Consider the following 24944-nt stretch of genomic DNA (forward strand, 5'->3'; position numbering starts at 1 on the left):
TAAATAAATCATCGTATGCATATGCGATGTGTAGGGGGTGAGTTAGGGAAGTATGTGTATGTATGTGTGTAATTTGTGTGGCAGGGGGAAGCGTGGTTCGCCGGAAAGCGATGTTTTATTATTACTGTTATTTTGTTGGTAATTGTTGTTGATCATGATGATCCTCCTGCGGTGTTGAACAAGTGATCGATCGTATAACCTCTTTCTTCTCTTATATACTTATATATTAAATATTAATAATTATAAATTACAATAATCGGTAATATTAATATTATCCATTATCATTAATATTATTATTTTTAAATGCATACAATTTTAAACATTTAGTTTTCGACAAAAAGTGGATAGTAGGGGCGAAGGGAAAGGTGGTAATGGTGGTTGAGGTGGATGGTAGTGGTGGTGGTGGTTGAGAAACAGAGAAACGTGAAGAGCGTGTGCGTGTAATTATTTTTTTTTCTTATGTGTGTTGGTTTATATACCTAGAGAGAGAGAGAGAGAGAGAGAGAGAGAGAGAGAGAAAGAGAGTGAAATGATTGCCAGATACGAAATATAAACTACAAATAAAATAAAAATCGTACAAAATCTAGAGTCACGGGAAAATTCAAAACAACGTAATAATAAAAAAAGAGAGAGAGAGAGAGAGAGAGAGAGAAGATGAACGATTATGCGATTTTTTTTTCCAACATTTTCTTCAAACTTCAACTTCTTTGGATCTCAACTTTTCAAAAGTTTCGAGATAACCATTTTATTTTCTCCCTATATAAAAAAAAAGATAAAAAAGCAATGACTTCCTCTCGTTGAAAAAGATTAAAGATAAAAGACATCCTTTTATTTTTTTCTTTTCTTATCCAAAACCGGAAGTGACTATTTTAAATCTATCGGTTTAGGATAAAATAAATGAAATGAAAAAGTTAATGTAACAGAAATTCGAACGTAAACGATGCATTGTGACATTTACAAACAATTCCACCCATCCTCTCATCTAAACCCTTTTCATTATTCGATGTTTCTCTTTTACGAACGATATACAACACGAAACGTAGAAAAACAAAGAAAGAGAGAGAGAAAAAGAAAGAAAAGAGAAAGAAAGTTAGATTTTTACGATCAAAAGAAAAGAAATATTGGCGATCGTTGGGCCCTAATCTTTCATCTCCTTTCCTCCCCCACCCTCCCGATTATTAACAAATGGCGTAAATACGGTGTTCCACTAATTCGCATATTTTCTTGTTCTATCCAAAAGCGAAAGAGGAATAAAGATTTGAAGTATGTTTTACTAGAAAGTAAAGCAGAGATAGAGAAAGTAAAAAAAGAAAGAAAGAAAGAAAGAAGGAAGAAAGAGAGATAAAGTTCTATACAAAATAAATAAGGTTATGTCTATTAAATGAGATTAAAGATGGTGCGTACAAAGTCGGCGTAGCCATTGTTGTTGCAGAGGCGAATCAGCATTTGGATGATTATGATGATAATAATAATGATGATGATGATGATGATGATGATAAAATGACAATGATAACGATAATAATGACAACGATAATAATAATGATAATGACAACGATCGTAATTTTAATGATAGTGATTATGATTATAGATAAAAAGAGAAAGTGAAAGAGAGGAAGAAGAAAGATAGAAAAAGGGGTGGGAGCTGAGGTTTATGAGGATTGATTTTCATTGGCCTTCTCTGCTCCTTCACTCGCTCACATTCGCTCACTCAGTTCGTTCATTTGCTATTCTTGTTCTTGCTCTTGTTGGTTGCTGTTCCTGTTGCTGTTGTTCATATCATGCACCAGGTCAAGATTAGGATTATGATAACAATAATAATAATAATTATTATTATTGTTGTTGTTGTTGTTAATAATCTTGCAGTAAAAGAATTTTCGCGATACGAAGGAAGAGAAGGATAGTGGTTGTTGGTGTAGTAAAATGTGTTTGCGGCGGTGGTGGTACAGGAAACGAAAAATTAGAAAAAAGGCGTGTGGTCCACGCGGCACGCGAGCCGCGTCGTTCTCGCTTCTTTTGTCTTCTTTTTTTTATTGTAGCGGGGGGCGGGGGACTCTCGCGCGTGATGTTTTTTTATTTTGTTTAGTTTTTATAGTTTAGTTATGTTCTTTTTTTTCCATTTTATCATTATTATTCTTATTATTTTTTATCATTATTCATTATTAATATTAATATTATTATTATTATTATTATTTATTATTATTATTAATTTTTTCGCTGGCATTGCGTGTGGTATTATTATTATTATAATTATTATTATTATTATTATTATTATTATTATTATTATTTATTCATTTCTTTTATATCTCTGTACGTGTGTTTTTATAATTTTTTTTCTTGTTAATTTTTTTTATATTCAGACGTCCGTGCGCGAGTATCTCTCAGTTCCTTTTTTTGGGTTCGTTTGTTCTCTTTTTTAATTATTTTATCTGTTTTTTGTTTTAATCGTTATGTCATTTTAACTTTTTTCTTATTTAATATTTGTTAATTGGAATTTAATTTAAATACCACGTGTGTGCGCGCGCGTGCGTGTTTTACGACGGTGTGCGTTTATACGTTGAAAAAAAACGCAACGTGCGAGAGATGATCATCATGATCATGACTTCTTCTTATTCTTCTTCTTCTTTTTCTTCTTCATTGCTGCTGCTGTTACTACTTTTGTTTCCGATTCTGCGTATGCTACTGCGCCTCTTCTTCTTCTTACGTTATATTCCTGTTCCAACACAACCGCTTATTTTTCTTCTTCTTCCTCTTATTTTCCTCTTCTCCTCTTCTTCTTCTTCTATTTTATTTTTCTCCTTCTCTTTCACGTTCGAATAATAATCGCACAAAATAATGCGACGATTTTATTCTCTCTCTCATCATTTATTTATATTTTTACTTTATTTATTAATTTTCGCTCGTCGCGCCTCGCGTCGGCGTCTTTATCGGCAGTGAACGCTCGGAACCTTACGTTCGGTCAAGTTATTTAAAAGTTCTTTTTTTTTTGTTTTTTTTTTCCATTTTATTTTATTTTATTTTATTTTATTTTATATTTTTTAAATTATATTCTCTTCATCATCATCATTCTTATATTCTTCTAGACGACCATCAACATCTAGGATTATTATTCCTGTAGAACGATCGATCCCCCCTACATTTTCTCATTTAATCTTCTTCTTCATCATCATCATCATCAACTTCGTGTTAAATTCTTTTTTGTATTTTTATCTTCATCATCTACGTATGTAATGTATAATATGCTCTTGTTTCGAAAGGATCGTCAAAAGCCGAGTCAACTGCTGATGCTGTTGCTGTTGTTGCTGCTTCCTCCATTCGAGCAAGTATTCTCTCTCTCTTTCTCTTTCTTTGTCCTAATCGCATAATCAAAAGGGTCGGCGTCACATACTCGGATTAATTTGCAACGCGGTCCGTGGAGAAAGGAAGGAGCCCAAAGAAATAAGGAAGCAACGTGTTTTTTTCTTCTCGCGAGCGAGGGCGAGAGTATTAGTTTTTTTAGTTTTCGACGACGACGACGACAACGACGACGACAACGACGACGATTCCACAAGTATGCCGTCTGCTCTTTCTCTTTTCTTTTTATGTTTACTTGTTTTCATTATTAATATTATTATTATTATTATTATTATTATTATTATTATTATTATTATTATTATATATTATTATTATTATTATTATTATTATTATTATTATTAATATTATTATTATTATTTATTCTTTTTTGGTATTTCCACAGTTTAATCTTTTTCCCAAACTTTTAACGTTAAAACTTCGTCGTCACATATTACCGTTTCCCCTCTTCATCTTCTTCATTTTTATTTCCTCGATTACTTCCTTCTCTCCCATTTGAATATTTTGTTGTTCCTTTTCCATTTCCTATTTCTTCTTCTTCAACACGTTCTTCTTTTTCTTCTTCATCATCATCTTGTTTCTTCTTCTTCTATTTTCGCCTAGCTTCAAAAATTTAGCATCCGAAACGATGGTAAAAATAAGTTGACTTAGAAGCGTTGATACTCGCGGGTAATCTTGTCGCCGACTTTGCCACGTCGCCAGGTTAAGTCAACGACTATGCGTCTATTACGGTAGTCTTTTTTTTATTACCATCACAACCCAAAACGTTCTTAGAGTCGCTGCTGCTGCTGCTGCTGCTACTGCTACTACTGTTGTTTCTGCTGCTGCTATTGCTGCAGTTCTTGTGCTTCTTTTTCTTTGTGCCATTAATGTTGTTATTGTGATTGCTTTTGCTGCTGTTGTTGTTGTTGTAATAATTAATATTATTGTTGTTGCATTTGGTTCCGTTACCGCTGCTCGTCGGATATCCAAAGTTTCTGATCAGCTTAACCTCCGGTGTACCCGGTGGCTCGTTGTTGACCGATGATGTCGCGACTGCTGGCACGCCGGCTTGTTGCTCCGTGATAAGATGGTGGTATCTGATGCTTATATTGTACGCGGACTGGCTGCAGTTGGTTCTTTGGAGGAACGTCTTGGGGGGAGCCCCAAGTTAGTTCCAAATGCGAAGGAATGAGTCCCAAGATCCCGTCGCTACTGCCATACCATCTTCCGTTACACCAAGGCAAGATACGCGATTGTCGTGCCCGGCAAGTATACCTTAAACAAACAATTTTACATTTGTACAATTTTTCTTTTCTATCATATCAACTATATGTGTAATACCTAAAGGAAAAACAATAATAACAAGTAAGAAAAAATATGCGAGAGAAGGTAAAAAAGGTTGTTAAAAGCATTGAGAGAAGGCCCTAAATCCAAAATTCTTCTCTCCCTATACTATTATTCTTCAAAAATAATAAAATCTTCGATATTATAAATATCGATAAGGATGAAACACACTAACAATAAGAGAGACCAAAAAACGTACCAGCTCGCTCGGCTTTCATAGAATCCCATACGTTGCAGTTGAAATCGTCGTAGCCAGCTAACAACAATCTACCGCTCTTGCTGAAAGCTACACTCGTAATACCGCAAATAATATTGTCGTGGCTGTACATCGCAAGTTCTTGATCCGCTCTGATGTCAAATAGTCTGCAAGTAGCGTCATCCGAACCCGTCGCGAAAGCATGTCCGTTAGGGAAGAACTGTACCCAAATAGAAATGTTATTATTTTTTAACCATGTAACACACAATTGAATGCGAAAGTATATACAAATTATGGTTAGTCATGTATTTTTCTTTTCTGACAAATCATAAAACCGCGATTAACGTTTATCAGTTGTTTATGACGAAATCAGCTTTCCTGATAAAAATACAAAAAAAAATATTATTTATGCGTACGTGTCCTATATATATATATATTAGACTGTGCCAAATAAATCGACTATTTTTTTTTTTCGGTCCCATATCAAAATTTCGTTGAGAGTGACGAAAAAAAATTGTGTCAAAATTTGAGCCCTCTATCTTCATTTTTCAGTTAGCGCTCGCTAAAATAAGAATTTTCGCCAAAAAAAGTTTTTTTTCACTTATTTTTTGGTTATAGACAATTCAATATACCAAATATAAAAAAACCCTTGGTATGGTTTTGTAGGAAATTAAATTCTCTACAAAGATGATTTTTTATCGAACTTAAAAAGTCAACAGCTTTTTTTTTATAGCTGATTAAATTACATTTCGTTCTATAATTTTCATTTTTAATTATTGATGAACACTTATTAAACTACTTCCTAACGAAAAGAACATACTAATGCAATTTTTCTAGGAATATTTATGATCTAAAAAAATAGTTTTTATGCCGTAATGAATGTAAATACTGTTGAGTAATTTATATTCTTTACTTTTAAAATAATGAATTACATGTCAATTCTATTTTTTTTTGTTTTTCACCTTATTGATTCAAAAATTCGGTGAAATTTTTCTGTTTACAGTGAGAATTGAACAAACCAATGATTGTATAAAAAATCATTAGTATTTTAATAGAAATAGAAAATTACTAAAAACGAAATATCTTAAAAAATTTTAATAAATTAAAAAAATGATATGCTAATCTAAAAAAAGAAGCTGCATCAACTAAATTTCTTAGACATCTCTGGTACTTGGCCGAAGATCTTGTGGCATTATCATTCTTCGATGAAAGAATTCCATCGGCCATCAAGATAAAAATGGTTCAAGCAATAAAAAATCGACAGAGTACAACAGAAAATACGAGAAAGTTATGTTTGAAATAAGAAGATTTAAAATCATTCGGCTCAAAAGATATAAGTGATTTTGTTACTCAAAAGTCGATGGTTTTATTCGAGAAGTTCGGTTTATCTACAAGTTTTCTTGATTTACCTGTAGATCAATGGGAATTCGATGACGAGTACAAGGCTTCTTTAAAAATTGTTCGATCGATAAAAGTTGTAAATGATATTGCCGAAAGAGCTGTAGCGTTAATTGATAAATATAATGATAGTCTCACTTGTGATGAAGAACAAAAACAGTTTTTATTACAAGTTGTTGCTGAGCATCGCTAAAAATATCCCAATTGTAAGAAACGAAATTTATGTGAGTAATATGTTTACTCGAATCTCATAACTGATTTTAAAATAATTCAAGTAAAGATCTTATTAGTTTCATTTATATATAACAAGATTAAAAGTGTGTCTATCATAATTATATTAATGTTTATTTAAAAAATGTAAGCTCTTTAAAACTAGTAAACATATGAATAAAGACAATAATAAAGATTAGCATATCATTTTTTAATTTATTAAAATTTTTTAAGATATTTCGTTTTTAGTAATTTTCTATTTTTATTAAAATACTAATGATTTTTTATACAATCATTGGTTTGTTCAATTCTCACTGTAAACAGAAAAATTTCACCGAATTTTGTGTGAATCAATAAGGTGAAAAACAAAAAAAAATAGAATTGACATGTAATTCATTATTTTAAAAGTAAAGAATATAAATTACTCAACAGTATTTACATTCATTACGGCATAAAAACTATTTTTTTAGATCATAAATATTCCTAGAAAAATTGCATTAGTATATTCTTTTCGTTAGGAAGTAGTTTAATAAGTGTTCATCAATAATTAAAAATGAAAATTATAGAACGAAATGTAATTTAATCAGCTATAAAAAAAAAGCTGTTGACTTTTTAAGTTCGATAAAAAATCATCTTTGTAGAGAATTTAATTTCCTACAAAACCATACCAAGGGTTTTTTTATATTTGGTATATTGAATTGTCTATAACCAAAAAATAAGTGAAAAAAAACTTTTTTTGGCGAAAATTCTTATTTTAGCGAGCGCTAACTGAAAAATGAAGATAGAGGGCTTAAATTTTGACACAATTTTTTTTTCGTCACTCTCAACGAAATTTTGATATGGGACCGAAAAAAAAAAATAGTCGATTTATTTGGCACAGTCTAATATATATATATGCGTGATTTACCGTAACAGCGTTTATGTCACTCTCGTGTCCAGGGAAAGTCTGTTTGCAAGACCCTTCGCGAATGTCCCAAAGTTTAGCACTAGCGTCGCACGCACCGGAAACGAAGGTACGCGTATCGGGAGCCAGCGATAGGGACATGACGTCTCCTGTGTGACCGATGAACGAAGTGCATTGTTGACCAGTCTCGATATCCCATAGAGCACTGAATCCAAATTTCAAAAAGATCTCTACTCAAATTTTGCTCATTTGACACAAATACATATATTATTCAAATTTGAATAATTTATTATACGGTTAGGATCTGGATTAATTAGTGGTGTTATTATGTTTGTTTAACAAACAAACGGATGATCGAGGTATATAAAATAGAATGATTTTCAAATGAATCCGTGTCAGGTTAATTATCAACGCTGTTTAATTATGTTCATATATGTTTAGTTAATTGAGAAAAGTGTAATTTCTTACCAGGTCATATCACCGGAGCTAGTGACGATTTGGTTGTCGTCGTAAAATCGACAACAAGACAAGTATCCGGTATGTCCTGGTAATTCTCTGCTGACCCGTACATTTCCTTCTCTTGTTTTAAGGCTATAAATGGAACATATGTTGTCCAGGCCACCGCAAGCCACGTAACTACCCGACGGTGCATACGCGCAGGTCATCACCCACGATGAACGTAAAGGGATGGCATGTACCTTGTTGGTCGTATAACTGTCCCAAACGATCAGCTTACCGTCTTGCGAGGCGGATACTAAATTTCTACAAGTCAAACCTTCGATTTATACACCAAAACCCCAAGAAAAAGAAAAAAGAAAAGAAAAAATCTATTCTAATCTATTGGACAAGATTAGAATATTTTGATAATACCTAGAATCACTTCCCCAATGCATAGCATAAATCTTAGCCAAGTGACCTCGTAAGGTACGTCTCGTACGCATTTGTATTCGACCAATTGGTTCCAAGCCGGCCGTCGCTTGGTCCAAGCTGGTGTCGCATGCAGCTTTTCTTGCATCCTACGAGAAACCAAATATCCACAATCAATTTAACATCTCCCAACTAAAATCATCCTTGTCAATTGTATTATTATACATTGGTGTGTGTTGAAAGAACCAAAAATGTAGACTGATGGGCATGATTTCTCCATATTAAATGATTTATAATGAAAGGATCGATATTATTGATCAAAAAAAAAAAAAGGAAAAAAAAGTGATAAGAAAGAGTCCTACATGTATGAGAATAGGAGAAACAAGACGTAGAGTGAGCAAGAAAGACAGACAGAGAGAGAAAGAGAGAGAGGGATGGTGGCGTATTGATCAGAGAAGCGATGGCTATGCCGCGCCCTACCACCACCACCACCACAGAGCACCAACACGGCCAGCGACTAGCGTGTCTCACCACCGCCACCACCACCACCACCACTACTATTACTACTACGATCTCACCACCATACAGAAAGCTCCACGGTGCACGCTATGTCTCAGGGTTTTCTCTCTGCTTAGGAGGAGTTGTGTGCTGCTTCCGTTATTATGCTACTTTCATCACCAGTACCAGCACCAACCACCACCACCACCACCACCACCACCACCACCACCATCACCACCCATAACTATAACCACCCTCTATCACTCTTTCTCAGTCGAGTTATTTTTAATCAACGAATATAACCAGTAAATTCAACGGGTATCTAAAAGAAGAGCTTATGTGTTGGTTTACTCTTACTGCAAACTTTTGTAAGAATGGTAAAAACAAAATTTAACGCGTCTCCGGAAGTAGGGTCTACGTTTAAAATCTTCTTACTGTTGTCTATATGTTATTAATTTGAAGTATATGATGATATTAGGCTCTTTTTTTTAGACATTCGTTCAATTTATCATAGAAAGGTAGGTTGATAGAGGAAAATAATAAGATTAGCAACGAGGTTGAGTCAATTTTGAGAAACTCGTAAGCAGATCAAGGAAGAGAAGGATGAAATCGTGTTAATTTTTCAGTTTAACAATATCGTGCAAATGACATTGGTAAATGAGATAGACAGGGAGAGAGAGAAAAAGGTTAGTGTGAATAAATAAATGTGTTGCATACGATTGACAAGGATGAGAAAGAAGAAAAAAAATTGAAAAAAGGAGTCGGTGACTCGTTAAGGAATGAATGGGGGGTCGAGACCGTGTTTAGCGGCAAGTGCACTTCGCCCGAGAGATGCCCGAGACTTTTATCTTTTAAAACAATGCACCGCTGTTGCACGTAGAACTGTTGCTTTGTCTTTGGGAAGCTGAGCTGAGCTATGCCGAGGCAAGTAAAGCAAAGGAAAGCAGAGCCAGTTTGCCAGTCGATTATGAGAAACAAAAAGGAGGTAGAGAATTTGCACGAATTCTTGGTGATAACGACGAGAATTATTAAGAATATGCTTGAAAATTCAGTGTTCTCTTGATAGCATACTCTCTTTTTTTGGATTTCCTACTACATTACTTTTTTTTCCCTGCCGGATAATAAGAAGTTTTATCTTTCCTTTCTAGGTAATCAAGGTAAATGTTGTTGCAACAAAAAAGCTAACAGGAATGTAGGATTAAATGTACATATTTGAAAGGTTATAACTTACTTCGATGACGATTATCGAAGATAAGCAAGCTTTAGGAAGATTCGAATTTCATTGATAGAATATCATCATCCGTTTAGGTCAGCAATCTTCTCCACAGCATGATCATCAATGACATCAATAACATAAAGAGGAAGGATACGGTGAAGGATCATTGAGGGATGAACAGAGGAGGAGGAGGAGAAGAAGAAAAAATAAACAATGTGGTGTGATCGATTCCTACTCGGGAAAACTTACTCGAATGGCATTTTTGAGGGTCTCCGCCTCCTGGCGAAGGCTGTCGAGCTCATTCATGGTGCCCGTCGTGTTTGCTGCGACTTTCAGTACTTCTCGATAGTCCGTTTAAGGAGGGGGGGATTAGAAGAAGAATCCGTCCGTAGTAGTAGTAGTAGTACTAGTAGTAGTAGTAGTAGTAGTAGTAGTAGTAGTAGTAGTATTTGGAAGGAAATCGTAGAATAACTGTTTAGTTTGAAATTTAGAAGATTGTTTGTTGCTTTTTATGCGACAAGGGGGCCTTGTTGGCCCACCGATGTTGCACCGGTGTCACGCCGTCTGTTGCGTTGCTTGTAATTGTTGTTGTTGTTCTTCTTTCTCTTCACTTTCTTCCTGCGAAGAAGAAGTTGGTAACTCGCCGTGAAGAAGAAGTTTTTCACGTTTTTGAATGTTGGACGACGATGTACGAGGTGGTGTAGTTGGAGGTAGTGGTGGTGGAGGAGGAGGTGGAGGAGCAGGTGGAAGCGGAGTTGGAGGAGAAAGTGGAGGGAGGTGAAAAGGTAAGAATGCAAGGACGAGGACAAGAATAATAGGAAATGAAGAAGGTCCCTTATTGCGATGACTTTTTTCTTCTTCTTTTTCTTCTTCTTCTTTGATGTACAACGTTCCCAGTCCGCCGGATGGTGACGACAGTAGCCTTTTCACAAGTAACGCTACTGTTGCTACTACTACTACTGCTACTGTTGCTATCTCTGGCCGAGAATAGCTTGCTAGAGTTTTTCCTTCAGCTACTAACTTGGCGGCTTCCGCTTTCGTTACTTCTGCTGCTACCACCGGAAGAAACAGAGCCAGACCAACGCCGACTCGTCCACCCCTCGCGCCACCTTCGACGCTTCCGAGCGAGACCGTTGCCACCCCTGAAAAATCATCAATTTGTTTATTTTCATTGTCTTCTTCTTATTCTTCTGAAGAACCCAATACTCTAATTTTCTTTCTTTATTATTTTCTCGATATATCATCGTGACCGCGCTCTGAAACGATGACGCTCTCGTGACGCTTACGAAATGATGCAATTCATGGTACGCTCAACCGCCTCTTTTTTCCCCATCGAATGATGCACATTGAGTGCTTGAACCTAACGAACCAACAACACCATTGCTGACTAGTCAGAAATCGCACGATAAGGCCCATCTTTCGCAAATAACAGATAAATGTTCTCTTTCCTCGAGATAAGGACTTTTTGCACTTTTTTTTCTTTATCGTGGGTTTTTGTACCGATTCATACCTCCCCCAAACCCTTCCCTCCCTCCCTACCTTCTTATTTCGTTCCTCTTACGATTAAAGATATCTTATTGTTGTTTTTTTTATTTCTTTTTACAGCGACGTTTATTTCAACACGCGATGGTTTAATTTTCTTCTATTTACATGTGACGTCAATTATTAGAAATTCATTTGACTTAAACGGATACGAGTTTTCGACAAGTTCCGATTCATTTTTATCGAGGAAAATTTGATAGAATGAATCGACGACTTCAACGAAACACGTGAATCATGCTGCACAACTCGTTATTCTCAAACACTAGTATTCTTCCTTTTTTATTTTTTGATAGATTACATCGACACCTAAAATAATACGTTTTCACTTAAAATTCCACAATTCGCTTTGATAAGAATTAAACGAATCAAATATTTTATCGTACTAATCATATACTCCGTGAAAGAAAACAAAAAAAAGAAGTTTTACGATCTGGATCAACGAAATATCGAAAGGACAGGAAACGGGGATAAGAAGAACAATTCTTTGGCAAATGATCGAACAGTAGTGAAGTTTTTTGGGGGTTTTAGTGAAAAAATTTGGTGCGTCGGCACGAGGAGGAGTAAAAACGGTGGCAACGAGCGTCCTTCACCTCCAAAAGGTGGTATCGCAACCCGGGGAAACCGGGGGTTGTCGATCCAACGCAAGGTGTTCTCATTTTACGGAGCCGGCGAAATACTTTTGACGCATGCGCACTGAACATTTTTATGAAAATAGAGATGGTAGGGTAGAACGGAGCAGTCATTTCTTCTTTCTGACAGAATTTTTATCTTGTATTTTTGTGGTTTTTTCTTTTTGGTTTTCGAACCTTGCTACGATACGTATCCATCGATTTCTTACTTTTTTTTCTAACGTAAAAAATCTCAAACGAAGAGCGAACGTTAAGTACGAAGAATAAGTAGAAAAATCGAACGGTCTCGTTTTCAATTATCATGTCATTCTTCGAACGAATGTCAATGAACACTATTGAAATCTATTTAAAAATAAATTAATGATAGATTGACAATTATTGAATGAAAAAGATAGATAGAGAGAAAGAGAGAGAGAGAGAGAGAGAGAGAGGGAGGGGAGAAAAGAAATATGGCCGGTTCGATCTTAATTCAGTAGTTCTAGCTGGTAGAATCGATTATCGATATTCTCTTGATGTTCACGCTGAACAACAGGCTCCCATATTTAATGTCATTGGATATATATTTTCCCCCACGACACAAAAGGCACTAATCTACGGATTGATTAATTTGGCACAATGACCTTTTCGAAATGTTGCACCAAAATTTGGAGAACAGAAGAACCCATCGAATCTCGTCCAATCGGAATACGCCATTTCGTATGCCATTTTCTTTTTTCATATTTCCAATTTAAAGAAAACCAAAAAGGAAACTAAACTGAAATGAATACGAAGAAGGACGGGAAGAAATAAGACCAATAAAGAAAAAGAAATGGTTGAAAAGAAGAGGAAGAGGAAGAGGAAGAGAGAGAGTGAGAGAGAGAGAGAGAAAGAGAGAAAGAGAGAGAGAGAGAGTGAGAGACTTTATCGAACTTACACTCGCCTTCCCTCATCCACTCCTGTCAGAGCGTCATCGAGCTAACACGAACATAACCTCCGCGACGAGTGCGACGTACGACGAAACCGTCGAAGGAGGAGAAGGAGGAGGAGGAGGAGGATGAAGCGGAAGAAGAAAAGGAGGGGAAGGAGGAAAAGAAGGAAGGGAAGGGGGCGGAGGAAGAGGAAGAAAAGGAGAGGAAAGAAGAGGAGAAGGTGGAGGTGGAGGAGGAATGAGAAACGATACCGTGGAAAGTATTTGCGTGGTTCGGCGCCAGGTTGCGCTCTCTATCATCCAAAGGAGTCACGGAAGCGAAACAGAGGAAGTTCCTTGCGCGAGAAGTAGTATACTCCTCTTATCTTTCTATATATAAAACTTTTCCCCTTCTCTGGTGGTGGTGTTACTACTACACTACTACTACTACGACGACTACCACCACTACTACCACCACCACCACCCCTTCTTGGCCTTCCCCTTTTTCTCTTCTTCTTCTTCTCAAGCGGCAATATTTGCTGCTGTTGCTGTTACTGTTGCTGTTGCCGGTATGAAAAACGTGAAGAGACTTTTCTTCACCTCCTCAACCAACAACTTGACTCGTCGAACTTCCGACACGCAAGATGCGATTCACAGAGGAGAGATGACACATACACGTTAGGGAGAAGCTCGCTCATTGGCCGCGTTTATTTTATATAGAGCTTTCTTTTAATGCCGCGTTCACAGAACTGAAGAGAGAACAGAAGAGAGAACACCACAGCACAGCACAGCACAGCAGAGCACGGCACAGCACAGCACAGCACATCACATCACACCACCACCACCACCACCACCACCACCATCACCGTGGGAGAGCGACGAATCGATGAACGACCGACCGACCGACGTCTTGCCCCTCCGCTCCCGCAACCCTCCCTACACCCTCGCAACACACTCTCTCTCTCTCTCTCTACTATTCGCACACACTTACTCACTCTATCTATCTATCTATTTATCTATCTTCTTTCCTCGAAACACTCTAGACAGAATCAGAGAGAGTGGGGAGTGAATTAGCACGTATATGACCACACATATACATACACGCATGGTAAAAGAGAGAGAGAAAGCGAGACATACGTGTTTTGATCGACGATTTTACACGGCTGAGTAAAATGAGTTTTAATAGAACAAATAAAAGTAATATAAGTGTCATATACGAGAGAGTTTGTATAAAAAAAAGGGTAGTAGGAGATTCGACGACGACGCGTTCTCGAACCACACCCAGAGAGGATGTGGTTTATAGAGAGAAAGAGAGAGAAAAATAAAGAGAGAGAGAGAAAGAGAGAAGGCCGGCCGGGTGGACGAAGAACACGCCGCGCCGTGGTAAAGAGCAAAAGAGGGGAAGGGGTTGCGCGCGCCAGAGAGAGAGAAAAGTGTGTGTGTGTGTATGTGTAAGCGAGAGAGAGAGAGAGAGAGAGAGAGAGAGAGAGGATTGGTGGCGCCATTACGCATGCTTATCAACACAACTACCGGCGTCGAGAGGGCACCACGATCGTTTGCTCCTTGCATGACAGGTTGCTGTTCGCGGACGCCACCAACGATGAGATGATGCATCGTCGTCGTCGTCGTTTTCTCGTGTATTTGACAAATAATTCGCAATTTGCTTGTTACTTTTTTTGGTCATTTTATTTTATCATATTTTCAACTACACTTTTCCTATTCTAATAAATCCACTCTTGATCATTTTCCTCTACCCTCTTTTTTTTTTTTTATAACAAATAATCAAATATGACTCGTCGATGACCACTAGAAAATGGACGAAACACATTTGATGCGTTCAATCGTAGGAATAAAAAAAAAAGAAAAGAAACTGTTGGTTTTTGTTTTAATTACTTTTTAATATTTGATTTAAGGTAAAATAGAATTTGTATGAAAGAAATACGATATAGAACGATGATATTAACTAAACGTTAAATGGATCTGCGATGAAATATATCGAACGGAGTTTTAGGGTCCATCCTCGTCGTTCGACCCACACATTTTCATTCTTATCTCTTATTTGTCCCTCCTCTCGTGAAAAAAAAAGAACGTTGGATGATACACGTGTGTAGGTAATATTTGTTGGAATTGTTCATTTTCTCATTTGTAATTGGCTAATCGTTATTTAACGCAAACGATTGAGAAATCGCAAAAAGAAGATAAAAGTTTCGCAAATCGTTAAGAAGGACTTCAGACTTCAGAAGAAAATCAGTATTTATAGACTTGACTATATGTGCGCGAAGATTACATATCCACGCTTTGGAAAATTATGTATATCTACAAAGAAATCTGGCAATCGTCCAACATCCAAAATTCTCAGAAAAGGTGGACCGTGAAAACGGATCGTGCTTTTACTTCATCTTACTTTTTTCACATCGAAACTCCGTATGGGTAATATGGGTGGTGGTGGCACGGCGCATTTACGTGTGAGATTTAGTCGAAACACACTTGTTGTGTCGCCGCGACGCTTTTCTCCATTAGATTCTTCACGTACCGAGAGGTATTCTATAAAAATACTTTTTTTTCTTCTTCTTTTTCTTCTTTTTTTACTTCATTTTTTTTTTACTTAACGGGCTTTCGCTTTATTCGAGCTAGAGCCTGAACATGACCACGAACGGAACCGCTAATAGCGTTCTCGATTGGCTGCACCAACATAGACAGAGGGTGCTCAAAGAACAAGGTGCGTGTTCGGTTGATTAACGACTTGTTCGATCGTCGAGGAGAGGAGGCTTGGCCAATGTGCTTTTCTCTCTCTCTTTCTCTCTTAACCTCCCTCTCTCCCTCCTCCGTTCATCCCTTTTACTCTCACTCTCACTTTTACACACGGTAATAGAGCCGAAATTCTTTTCCCTCTTCCAACAGATATTGGAATGAAGTATACGATCGATCGTATTTGTTTGTAAAACAACCCTTCCTGCTTCTATTCTTTATCTAATTGTCTATCTTCGAATAACAAATAAGCTGAAAGATCGACTAATTGTAATTTCGAACCAATAGGGTGTTGGTATTTCGATTAGTTTGACAGTCGAAACGAAATGAAACGAAACATTAGCTTTTGATATCTAAGTATCCCTAGAAAGGGGTAATCCCTCCTCATAGTTGTCGTCGTCGTCGTCGTCGTCGCCGTCGTCGTAGACTCCCGGATGCGCGAATGGGAGCAACAGTTGAGCCGTTGCCAGGTCAACGTCCAATAAGATCCTTCTTCCCCCTTCCCTCTCTTATTCTAGCGTTCCACACCAACCGCTTTACGACTTCGACGATGCAGAAGCACGCGGGATTGGCAAAGCTAGGAACGAGGAACGAGGAACGTCCTTGGATATCGAAGTCCCTGACGAAACGCAACGGTTTCTTTGGGAACTTGTAGGGAAGAAGGACGGCATTGAAAGTAAGAAAGTAAGGGAAGGGATAAAAAGAAAGAGAGCATGTTTCGAGGGACGTTTCAGAAGTGTGTCTGCTGCTTGGAAGGTTACACCTGCCAAGGGAACTCGATTATTGTACCACCACCACCACCACCACCACCACCACCACCACCACTTAACTTTATTCCAGAGAACGTTGCCAAAAACAACTGATTGTTATCCAACCTGTTACCTCTTTATTCAAACCCCTCTTTTTCCACTACTTCCTGCATTACCAACGAGCTTTTTTATTGACATTTGCATTTGATATCTCATCGATATTGAACACTTTGAAAGCTTTGCATTTGTCTAATACATTTGTTTATGAGATCAAAACGGTGCTATTGGACGGTAAAGTGTTAACAGTATTTTATCGAGATTGATGATGAATTACGATACGATTTAGAGTATCCTCTTTTGATCGGTTAGAAGAAGAAGATGACTAAAAGAGCAAGCAGAACGACATACGCGACCTACTTTCTTTTTTTCTTCACGCATAGAATCGAGAAAGATCTGGTAGTGGTGTGTGTCTTTTAGGTTGCAACTTAACTTTACTCGAGAGTCGAGTCAACGGGACACCAAGTGTCTTTCTCTTTCTCTCTTACTCTATTTTACTCTCTTTTTACGACGACACGAGTCTTCAACTGGAGCTAATAAGAGAGCCACCGGCTGCTATGACGAAAGTGACGCTCGTTCCATTTACGCGAGCAGTACAAGTTGAAAGGAAGAGAGAAAGAGAGAAAGAGAGAAAGAGAAAGAGAAAGAGAAAAAGAGAGAGAGAGAGAGAGAGAGAGAGAGACGAAACAAGCGGAAAAAGAAGATGGAAGGGAAACGAGCGCGATACGAGCGCGAAATAATGAAAAAATAACAACAGACACGCCCGAGAGAGTTGCTTTGCTGCTTTGCTGTATGTGTGTGAGAGAGAGAGAGAGAGAGTAGTCCAGGGTTGGTTTGTGCGCGTGTGCTACTAGCGAGTACGGGATTAATAATCGACTATGGTTCATGAATGTGGTCACGTATATACATGAAGAGGGGTAGGTACATTATGTGTATAATGTGTGCATAGAGTTATGATACATGTATCATCCTATTGATGAAAGTATATGGTGTTTATGTATATGAGTATATATACACACGTATACATTAATGTATGTAACATCGATATCCTGAAAGGTTTGACGTTAACACACGAAAACAATATTTTCAACGTTAAGTATTCTACTTTTGGCACAGCAACTCTCGGAATAGTATACTCTTCTTCACAAAGTACTTGCTGCAAAGTTAAAATAAGACTTGACGCACGACAAGCACCAACACCACAACCACCAAGCTAGCTAATCGATCGATCCTGAGAAAGTAGGAAGGAAGATCGATCGTTAGTTAAGAAAATTCTAATCGTCAACGTCCTTTATTATTATTATTATTATTATTATTATTATTATTATTATTATGGCTACTTTTTTTCTGCTAATCGTTTAACAACGGGTTTTTAGTTTGCGATGAATAATCTAATGTAATAATCCAACGAATAGACGAAAGAATCGTGGAACTGAAGGAATAGGACACAATGATCAATAAGTTCAAACTCAGCTAGAAGTTCGCTTTTAAAAATATTTTCAAAAATAGCGCAACTTCATTATGCATTACAATTATTTCATCGTATTTATAAAAAGAAAAAAAGAAACAACTTTGTTCGATCCCCATTAATTCGTATCACTTTTAAGTTATACTCGAGACAATAATGTGCATATTTATGCGTATCGACGTCAGAACAAAAAAAAAAAAAAGTGGAAAAAAAAAGGTAATAAGAAAACGTGTGTAGTAACCTATCTTGAAAAGAAGAATAAGAGGAGGACAAGAAGATAGAAAACGGCGGCGACGACGATGACACCGTTGGTGGAATCGGGTGGAGCACCGGTGGCAGGTGAATGACGTCATAAGTAGGCTCGTGACGTCAACGACATATAATCGAAACGCTTCTTTTTCTTTTTTTTCTCTCTCTTCTTTTCCCAACGCACGTTTTGAAATTCAATATGAAATATAAAATGATAAGAACAATAATGGATTTTTCAAAAAGTAAAAATGAACGTCGCGCGTGTCTCGTTTTTTCTTTTCGGTCTCACTCTCTCCGTGGCAATTTTGAGTGGAATCGATAATTTAAAAAAAAAAAAAAAAAAAAAAAAAAGAAGCGAATACGAACGAAAAGAATGCATTTTCGAACCGTGCGGATGCAATTTCGCGATTGTGTCCGTTAAGAAATTAAGATCACAAATAGAGAGAAAGAGAAAGAGAGAGAGAGAGAGAGAGAAAGAGAGAGAGAGAGTTTGTGTGTGTGTGTGTGTGAGAGAGAGAACGTTTCGCTATTTTTACGAGCCACGGGTGTGACGTCAAAAGAAGGGAGCGAAAATGGCAGTCGAATGTTTGGATTACTTAAGAATCTAGAACGCTCACAAGGAATATCGGCTCCGCGAGTAGATTAAAAAGAATCTTCAGATCGTTCAACTTTCGTTGTTAAGGGTGAAAAATAGTTACGGAATAATAGACTCGTTTGAGAATAAGTTAGCGACGAAAAATGATTCCCATTTTGTCAAAGGAAACGATGCAACAAGAATTAGAGACACGTTGTCGTCTATTTTTATTTTATTTTGATAAGCACTCGCGAAATCAAAAAAAAAAAAAAAAAAAAAAGAAAAGAAAAAAAAACAGAATTCAACGTAATACTCGATGGATGCAGTTTGAAGTTTCAACGAATTATTTTCTTGTCAAAGAAAGATCCTTTCGTTCTCATCTCCCAAGTTATTCAGAAACAAAAAAAGTAATTCGTAGCGGTGAAATTAGAAGAAGATAGAGAAAGAGAAATGGTGGCAGGACGTGACCCCGTGGGCGGAAGGAGGGCTGCTGGACCGGATGGATAGACGAAGAGGAGCTGGAGGAGGAGGAGGTGGGTGTACAGAAGGGAAGCTCCTCTTCTATACTATACAACTCGCATACGTTGACCCTTTGCGGTGGTCAAGTAGCGCGACCTACTATTTGTCCTATGAAACGTGTTACTACTACAATTTTTTTTTTTTTTTTTAAATTTTACTACAAACTTTCAACATTTAAACGTAAACTTTAGGCTATGTCAATAAATTTCATCAATCTACTCTCTCTCTTTCTAATGAAATATTGCGTTGCTTGAGAAGTTCGTGCAAATTGGTATTTTTAATGTATACGCATACAAAAACACACACACACACATTTTGCTCTAAATTGGTACAAACTTTTTGGAGAAAATTTAAATAAAATCGTATGACAATGAATAATAAAGAATAAAATGGTAAAGTAAAACGTAAAGTAAAACAAACGTTGTTTTTTTTTTTCATTTAGTTTCCATCGGTTGAAACGATTTTGAGAAACGAACCGATCGATGGAATCGAAGATTGAATATTACAATTGTAGATTAATTCACGTGCATCGTGGTATCGTCTTAAATATGATTTCGAATATTAGTATAAATGATAGAAGAATGTTTAAAAAAGTAAATAATTCCTCGTAAAACGTTACGAATTTTCTTCATTCTCAAAGACACACGACAGAGTCAATCGTTCGTATAAGACTAGAGACGACAACAACAACGATGAAGATAACAACGAATTTCGAAGCAATTAAAGTCGATTAAGGCAACTGCACCGGGCAATTGTGCAGATGACCAATGACCAATGAGAATGTCGAGAACTGTAACCGTTTCTTTTATTTCTCTTATTATTCGACTTTTATTTTTTATTTTTATACTCGACATTATTTTTCAAAGAAAATCAAAGTACCTTTTTTTACCACGAGATTTCTTCGATTACGTTTATTGAGAAATTTAAACACTTTTTTTTATAATATAATAAATAAATGATATTAAATCGGTGAGGGGGGGACTCTTTTTTCAAAGGTTAATCAAAATTTGAATTACCGACATTGATTGCTATTTTTGTATTTCTTAATCTTTTTTTTTTATTCCTTTCTCACGCTAGAATTATTATTATTATTATTAGAGTTATATTATTCGTATATGTATAATAAACGTGCATGAGAGCATGGTAAAAGGTATATACCATACGTTGATAGTGAAAGGAGAGAAATTTATCAAGAAATGAGCTATTATTTCGGATGAAAATAACGTTTAACCTACTAATGAGAAATTACCCGGCATTATTCGAAAAGTGAATCTAACGAAAAGAAAAATAAAAAGATTGTTTTTTTATTTAATTTCCATTGGCTGGAATATTTCTTACGCTTATCTTCTCTTTCTTCTTCTTTTTTCTTATTATTATTATTTTATGTTTTGTTTGAATTCTCATTTCTTTGAACAGATACAAAGTCGAGATGTTATACCAACTAAAAGCGAGTTTGTTTTCGCGCGAGTCTCATCTCGGTGTATATGCTAGATGGTATTATGCAAGTCCCCGTTACTCTAATTGCGTGTAGCGAGATAACCACGAGCCGAGCCGAAGCCTCGTTAAATAAACGTCACAGGCATTGCACCGCAAGTGAAAAAATTTTCCAGATCGCTGCGAACGAATAAACAATTGCTTGCTTTCCCCTCATCCAAAAATAAAAATACTGCAAATCCTTCCTCTAATGCTTACCCCAGAAACAAACAATTATGGATTATTTTTATTAAATTGGCCAATAAATTTCGACCGCTTTTTTCTTTTTTCCTGCGTTAACATTATTTTATTAAAAATAATGTAAAATTCGTACGGATTTATTAGTCCATTCGGTAGATTGATCAGTCAAAAATTTATAAAATTATATATTAACATGCAGCATCCAAATCCTTGTAATTGTTCTTGTTGTTGTTTAAGATTTTTGTAAAACAAGATGAACTTATTAGTCATCTCAATAAATTGATCGCTACAAAATCTTGAACAAATGTTGTCGATTAAATCGTTTTTTTTTTCTTGAAAGACATGGAGAAAAAGAAAGAGTCATTTTCCACTCAATTTCAGGAGTTAAACGTCCTTAATCGAGTACTGGAATATTGCGGTTGATCTGTGTCGTTCCACCGGTGTTCGGAATTAAAAGACATTAGGTTGAGTAACGTTCGTGACGCAGGTCACGTGTTAATTTTCCAGTATTACGAATAGTAGGCGGACAACGTCGTTGTAACTAGTGAAATAATCGTTTATCTAGAAAGTTAGCATTCGCGACGACACACGAAAACACTTCAAACTGAGATGATAATAAAATAATCCCTTAGTGCATTTCAAAATTCATTAAACGTATCAGATACATCAACACGACAAATTTGTTTGTGAACCTTTTCTTCGAATCGATAAAAAACATTCATTTGTAACAATGTACATTGCAAGGTAGTTGATCAAGTCCCATAGGTCTTTAGAAAAATCATGAACTTTAGTTCTTCTACGACAGTCGAAGAAGAAAAATTAGTAAAGAAATTAGTACTGGCAATCATCTTTGGTACAAATATTGTCTATTCGATCTTTGCATCTTTGCGAGAACAGGAGAAAATATCAATGCAAAAGATGCTAAGAGAAAAAGTAACTCTCTACGCTAATATTAGTTCAAACATCTTTCATTATTCAATACTAACTGCGAGTCTCAACTTCTTTTCCATAAATGTATTCGATTTGACAGAAAGCAAACTTCATCGAAATGATATTGTAGTAGTAACATTCAAACGTATACGCTAAGCAAGCAATAACATAATATTTGTATAACGTAGACGACATTTTATATAACTTATCGCATTTGTTACATTCAAGTACGAATAAGGAATATAAGTTTGATAAAAATGTTTTGCATACGATACAAGTTTCAACGATCACAAATAATCGAATGATAGAATCTTGAGGAAACTTGTTAACGCAAAACTGTAATATTTCCATGTAGTAAAAAACTACTTTGAAGTAGAACCTGGAATGAAAGCAGGAAGAAGCTCGTTATCGCAGTACCGGTTAGTACTGACTCATATGAAAAAGTCGACGATACAAAAGGATTACTTTGATATAACCTAAGAAAAAATATAGAAAAAAATGTTAAAAAATGAAAAGAAGGAACAAGAAGAAAAAAAGGAAGAAAAGAAAAAATATACCTCGGACGTTGGAACAAAATTGAAAAGTAAACGTGAAGGAGATCGATAAATTCGGATAGTTTTCGGTGTTTAAGAATGGAGTATAAATTTTGACAGTAGAGGCCTAGGCAGCGGCCATATTGGCTGCCGACGTTGTGCCGCTCGTTGTAAAGCAAACTGAAAATGCCGTTCGAGAATTGACGAAACAAGGAAAATAAAGACGATTGTTCATAGTTGAAGGATTAATTAAGTTAATTATTCGATGGAATGATAATTAAACGTACCTGGAGCTCCCTGACGGAGCTTCGAAGACGATCGAATTCCCGGCTCGTCGTCGGTGCGTTGGCCTCTCTGTCCCACCTACAGAGTTCCCTGCTTCTCTCTCTCTCTCTTTCTCTTTCTCTCTCTTCTCTTCTCTATTCTTCCTTCTCCCTCTCACCAATCTATTCTCTCTTTCTCTTTCTCACGCAACGGCGAGGAGGTGCGCCTCAAGGGGATTCGTCGTGTCGCTTCGACTTTCCTCACATCGATTACTACGCACTTTCCTTATTCTTTTTCTTTTCTTTTTTTCTTTCTTCTTCTTCTTCTTCACAGCGAATACACGATCATCGACAGTTGTATAAATGTATGTATATATGTAATATGTAATATGTATGTATGTATGATGTATGTATGTTGTATCTGTGCGTAACGCGAGTACTTTAACGAGGAGCACAAGGAATGAAAAACAACGTACTTATTTAAGAACCGACGATTTAATGACACTTTAACGTCGTCGTCGTCGTCGTCGTCACGAATCGAATCGATTAACAACACCGCGAGAAATGGATCTACATTTAAACAATAATTCTCTCGGCGTCTCACTATAAACTTCTTCTTCTTGAACTTTATTTATTACTTTATTTATATTTATTTCTTTTCTTTCAGGTTATAAAAACTTGAGGCGTCCACGCGAGAAGAGAATGACTCGGTGTGAGAGAGACAATGATGGGCCGTGCCGAGAACCCGAACGTTCCCGACCACTACCACGAAACGAAACGAAACGAAACGAAACGAAACGACGATCAGCGAGTAGGCGCGCGCGCGCTTCACTCTCTCTCTCTCTCTCTCTCTCTTTCTCTTTCTTTATTTCTATCTTTTTTATTCTTTCCCTTTCTATCTCATACTCTTTTTTTCCTTCTTTTTCTTTTCTTTCTCTCTCTTTCTCCTTTTACATATGCACAAAATTTACGCACAAATAATGTTCGAACGATCTACAAACTACGAATGAATGTGCGGAACGAACGGAACGATGAACCGACTGAACGATGAACGAACGGTCTTACGTAGAGACGACACCAATACACTTACTAATAAAAACACGTACAGGTAGCGCACGCGACACGATAGATCGTTTTCAAAAGGGCGAGCAGCGCGGCGCACGGGCGTCGACGATCGTTTTCATCCCAGGACGAGGAGAAGGAGGAGGAATGGGAACGACGCCGGCGACTCTGCCTTTTTGCGGATGCGAGCGAAACTGCTGATATTACTGCTACTGTGGTGTTGCTGCTGCTGCTGCCTACTGCTGTTATCTTTTCTTCTTTTACTCGATCGCCCGGCGGGCAGTAGGGTGGGGTTGGTTCTGTTACTAGCTATCCTTTAATTCCGAATCCGCCGGTTCCTGAAGATACCCGAACTTTACCGTGGCGCACTTCATGTCAGTTGTGTGTGCACCTACTGCCATCTATCAACGATCGCTACTTTAACTCTTTCTTATTTACATTTCTTTATTTTTCTCTCGTAAATATTATTTATTTATTCTGAAATTGTTATTCATCTTTAATTAAAGATTTCGATAAATCGTTTAGCCATTATCTGTTTCTCATTTTATTATCTTATCGAATAATTTTGAATATTTATCGACGGTACAGTCGGTAAGAATACATGTTGAATATGAAGACGACTCACCGTCGGTAATAATTGATTATCGACGTAGGGTATTACAGAATATCAACGTGGCGCCACTTGGGAGGACAGTAATAGCGCGATATATTAATTTGATTTCCGTTTCTTAAAATATCGATTAGAGAAATTCAACGAAACAAAGAAGCTTGAAGAAATATTTAAACAGCGCGGTAAATCGATTTTACAACAACGATATATTGTCTCTACCAGGTAATCACATCGTACGTTCTACGAAAAGAAAATAAATAAATAAAGAAAGAAAATTATAGAGAGGTAATATAACGGAGTAAATCAAATAAAACTCTAACCTATACAAGTAAAATATTAATAAAGAATAATTCTTTCCTATATAGAAAATATTAGAAAATATCATATTTGTCATTGTTAAAAGTACCCTCTGGAAAAGAGAAAAAAAAAAGGCCAAAGTTTGGTTCAGAAGAAGAGTTGTTGAGAAGAGAAGAGTCGAAGGTAGAGAG

At 36.7% G+C, this 24944-nt stretch overlaps 1 protein-coding gene across 2 annotated transcripts; it reads right to left on the reverse strand.

Moving 5' to 3' along the window:
* Window positions 1-3815: 3815 nt before the first annotated feature.
* LOC122521414 (guanine nucleotide-binding protein G(I)/G(S)/G(T) subunit beta-1) lies at window positions 3816-23624 on the reverse strand. Of its 2 annotated transcripts, none has more exons than XM_043642126.1 (7): window positions 22809-23624; window positions 10213-11105; window positions 8253-8398; window positions 7851-8144; window positions 7386-7587; window positions 4874-5090; window positions 3816-4605 (listed from the first exon to the last, which is right to left on the reverse strand). In XM_043642126.1, the coding sequence occupies exons 2-7, from the start codon at window positions 10267-10269 to the stop codon at window positions 4499-4501; spliced, it is 1023 nt and encodes a 340-aa protein (XP_043498061.1). In that variant the 5' UTR covers window positions 10270-11105; window positions 22809-23624; the 3' UTR covers window positions 3816-4498. The 2 variants fall into 2 exon arrangements, with proteins under 2 accessions (XP_043498061.1, XP_043498062.1); XM_043642127.1 differs by lacking the exon at window positions 22809-23624 and adding an exon at window positions 13048-13214.
* Window positions 23625-24944: the final 1320 nt, after the last annotated feature.

Source organism: Polistes fuscatus, unplaced genomic scaffold (genome assembly GCF_010416935.1).
Source record: "Polistes fuscatus isolate 324 unplaced genomic scaffold, CU_Pfus_HIC Scaffold4, whole genome shotgun sequence".
In the NCBI taxonomy this organism is placed as follows: domain Eukaryota; kingdom Metazoa; phylum Arthropoda; class Insecta; order Hymenoptera; family Vespidae; genus Polistes; species Polistes fuscatus.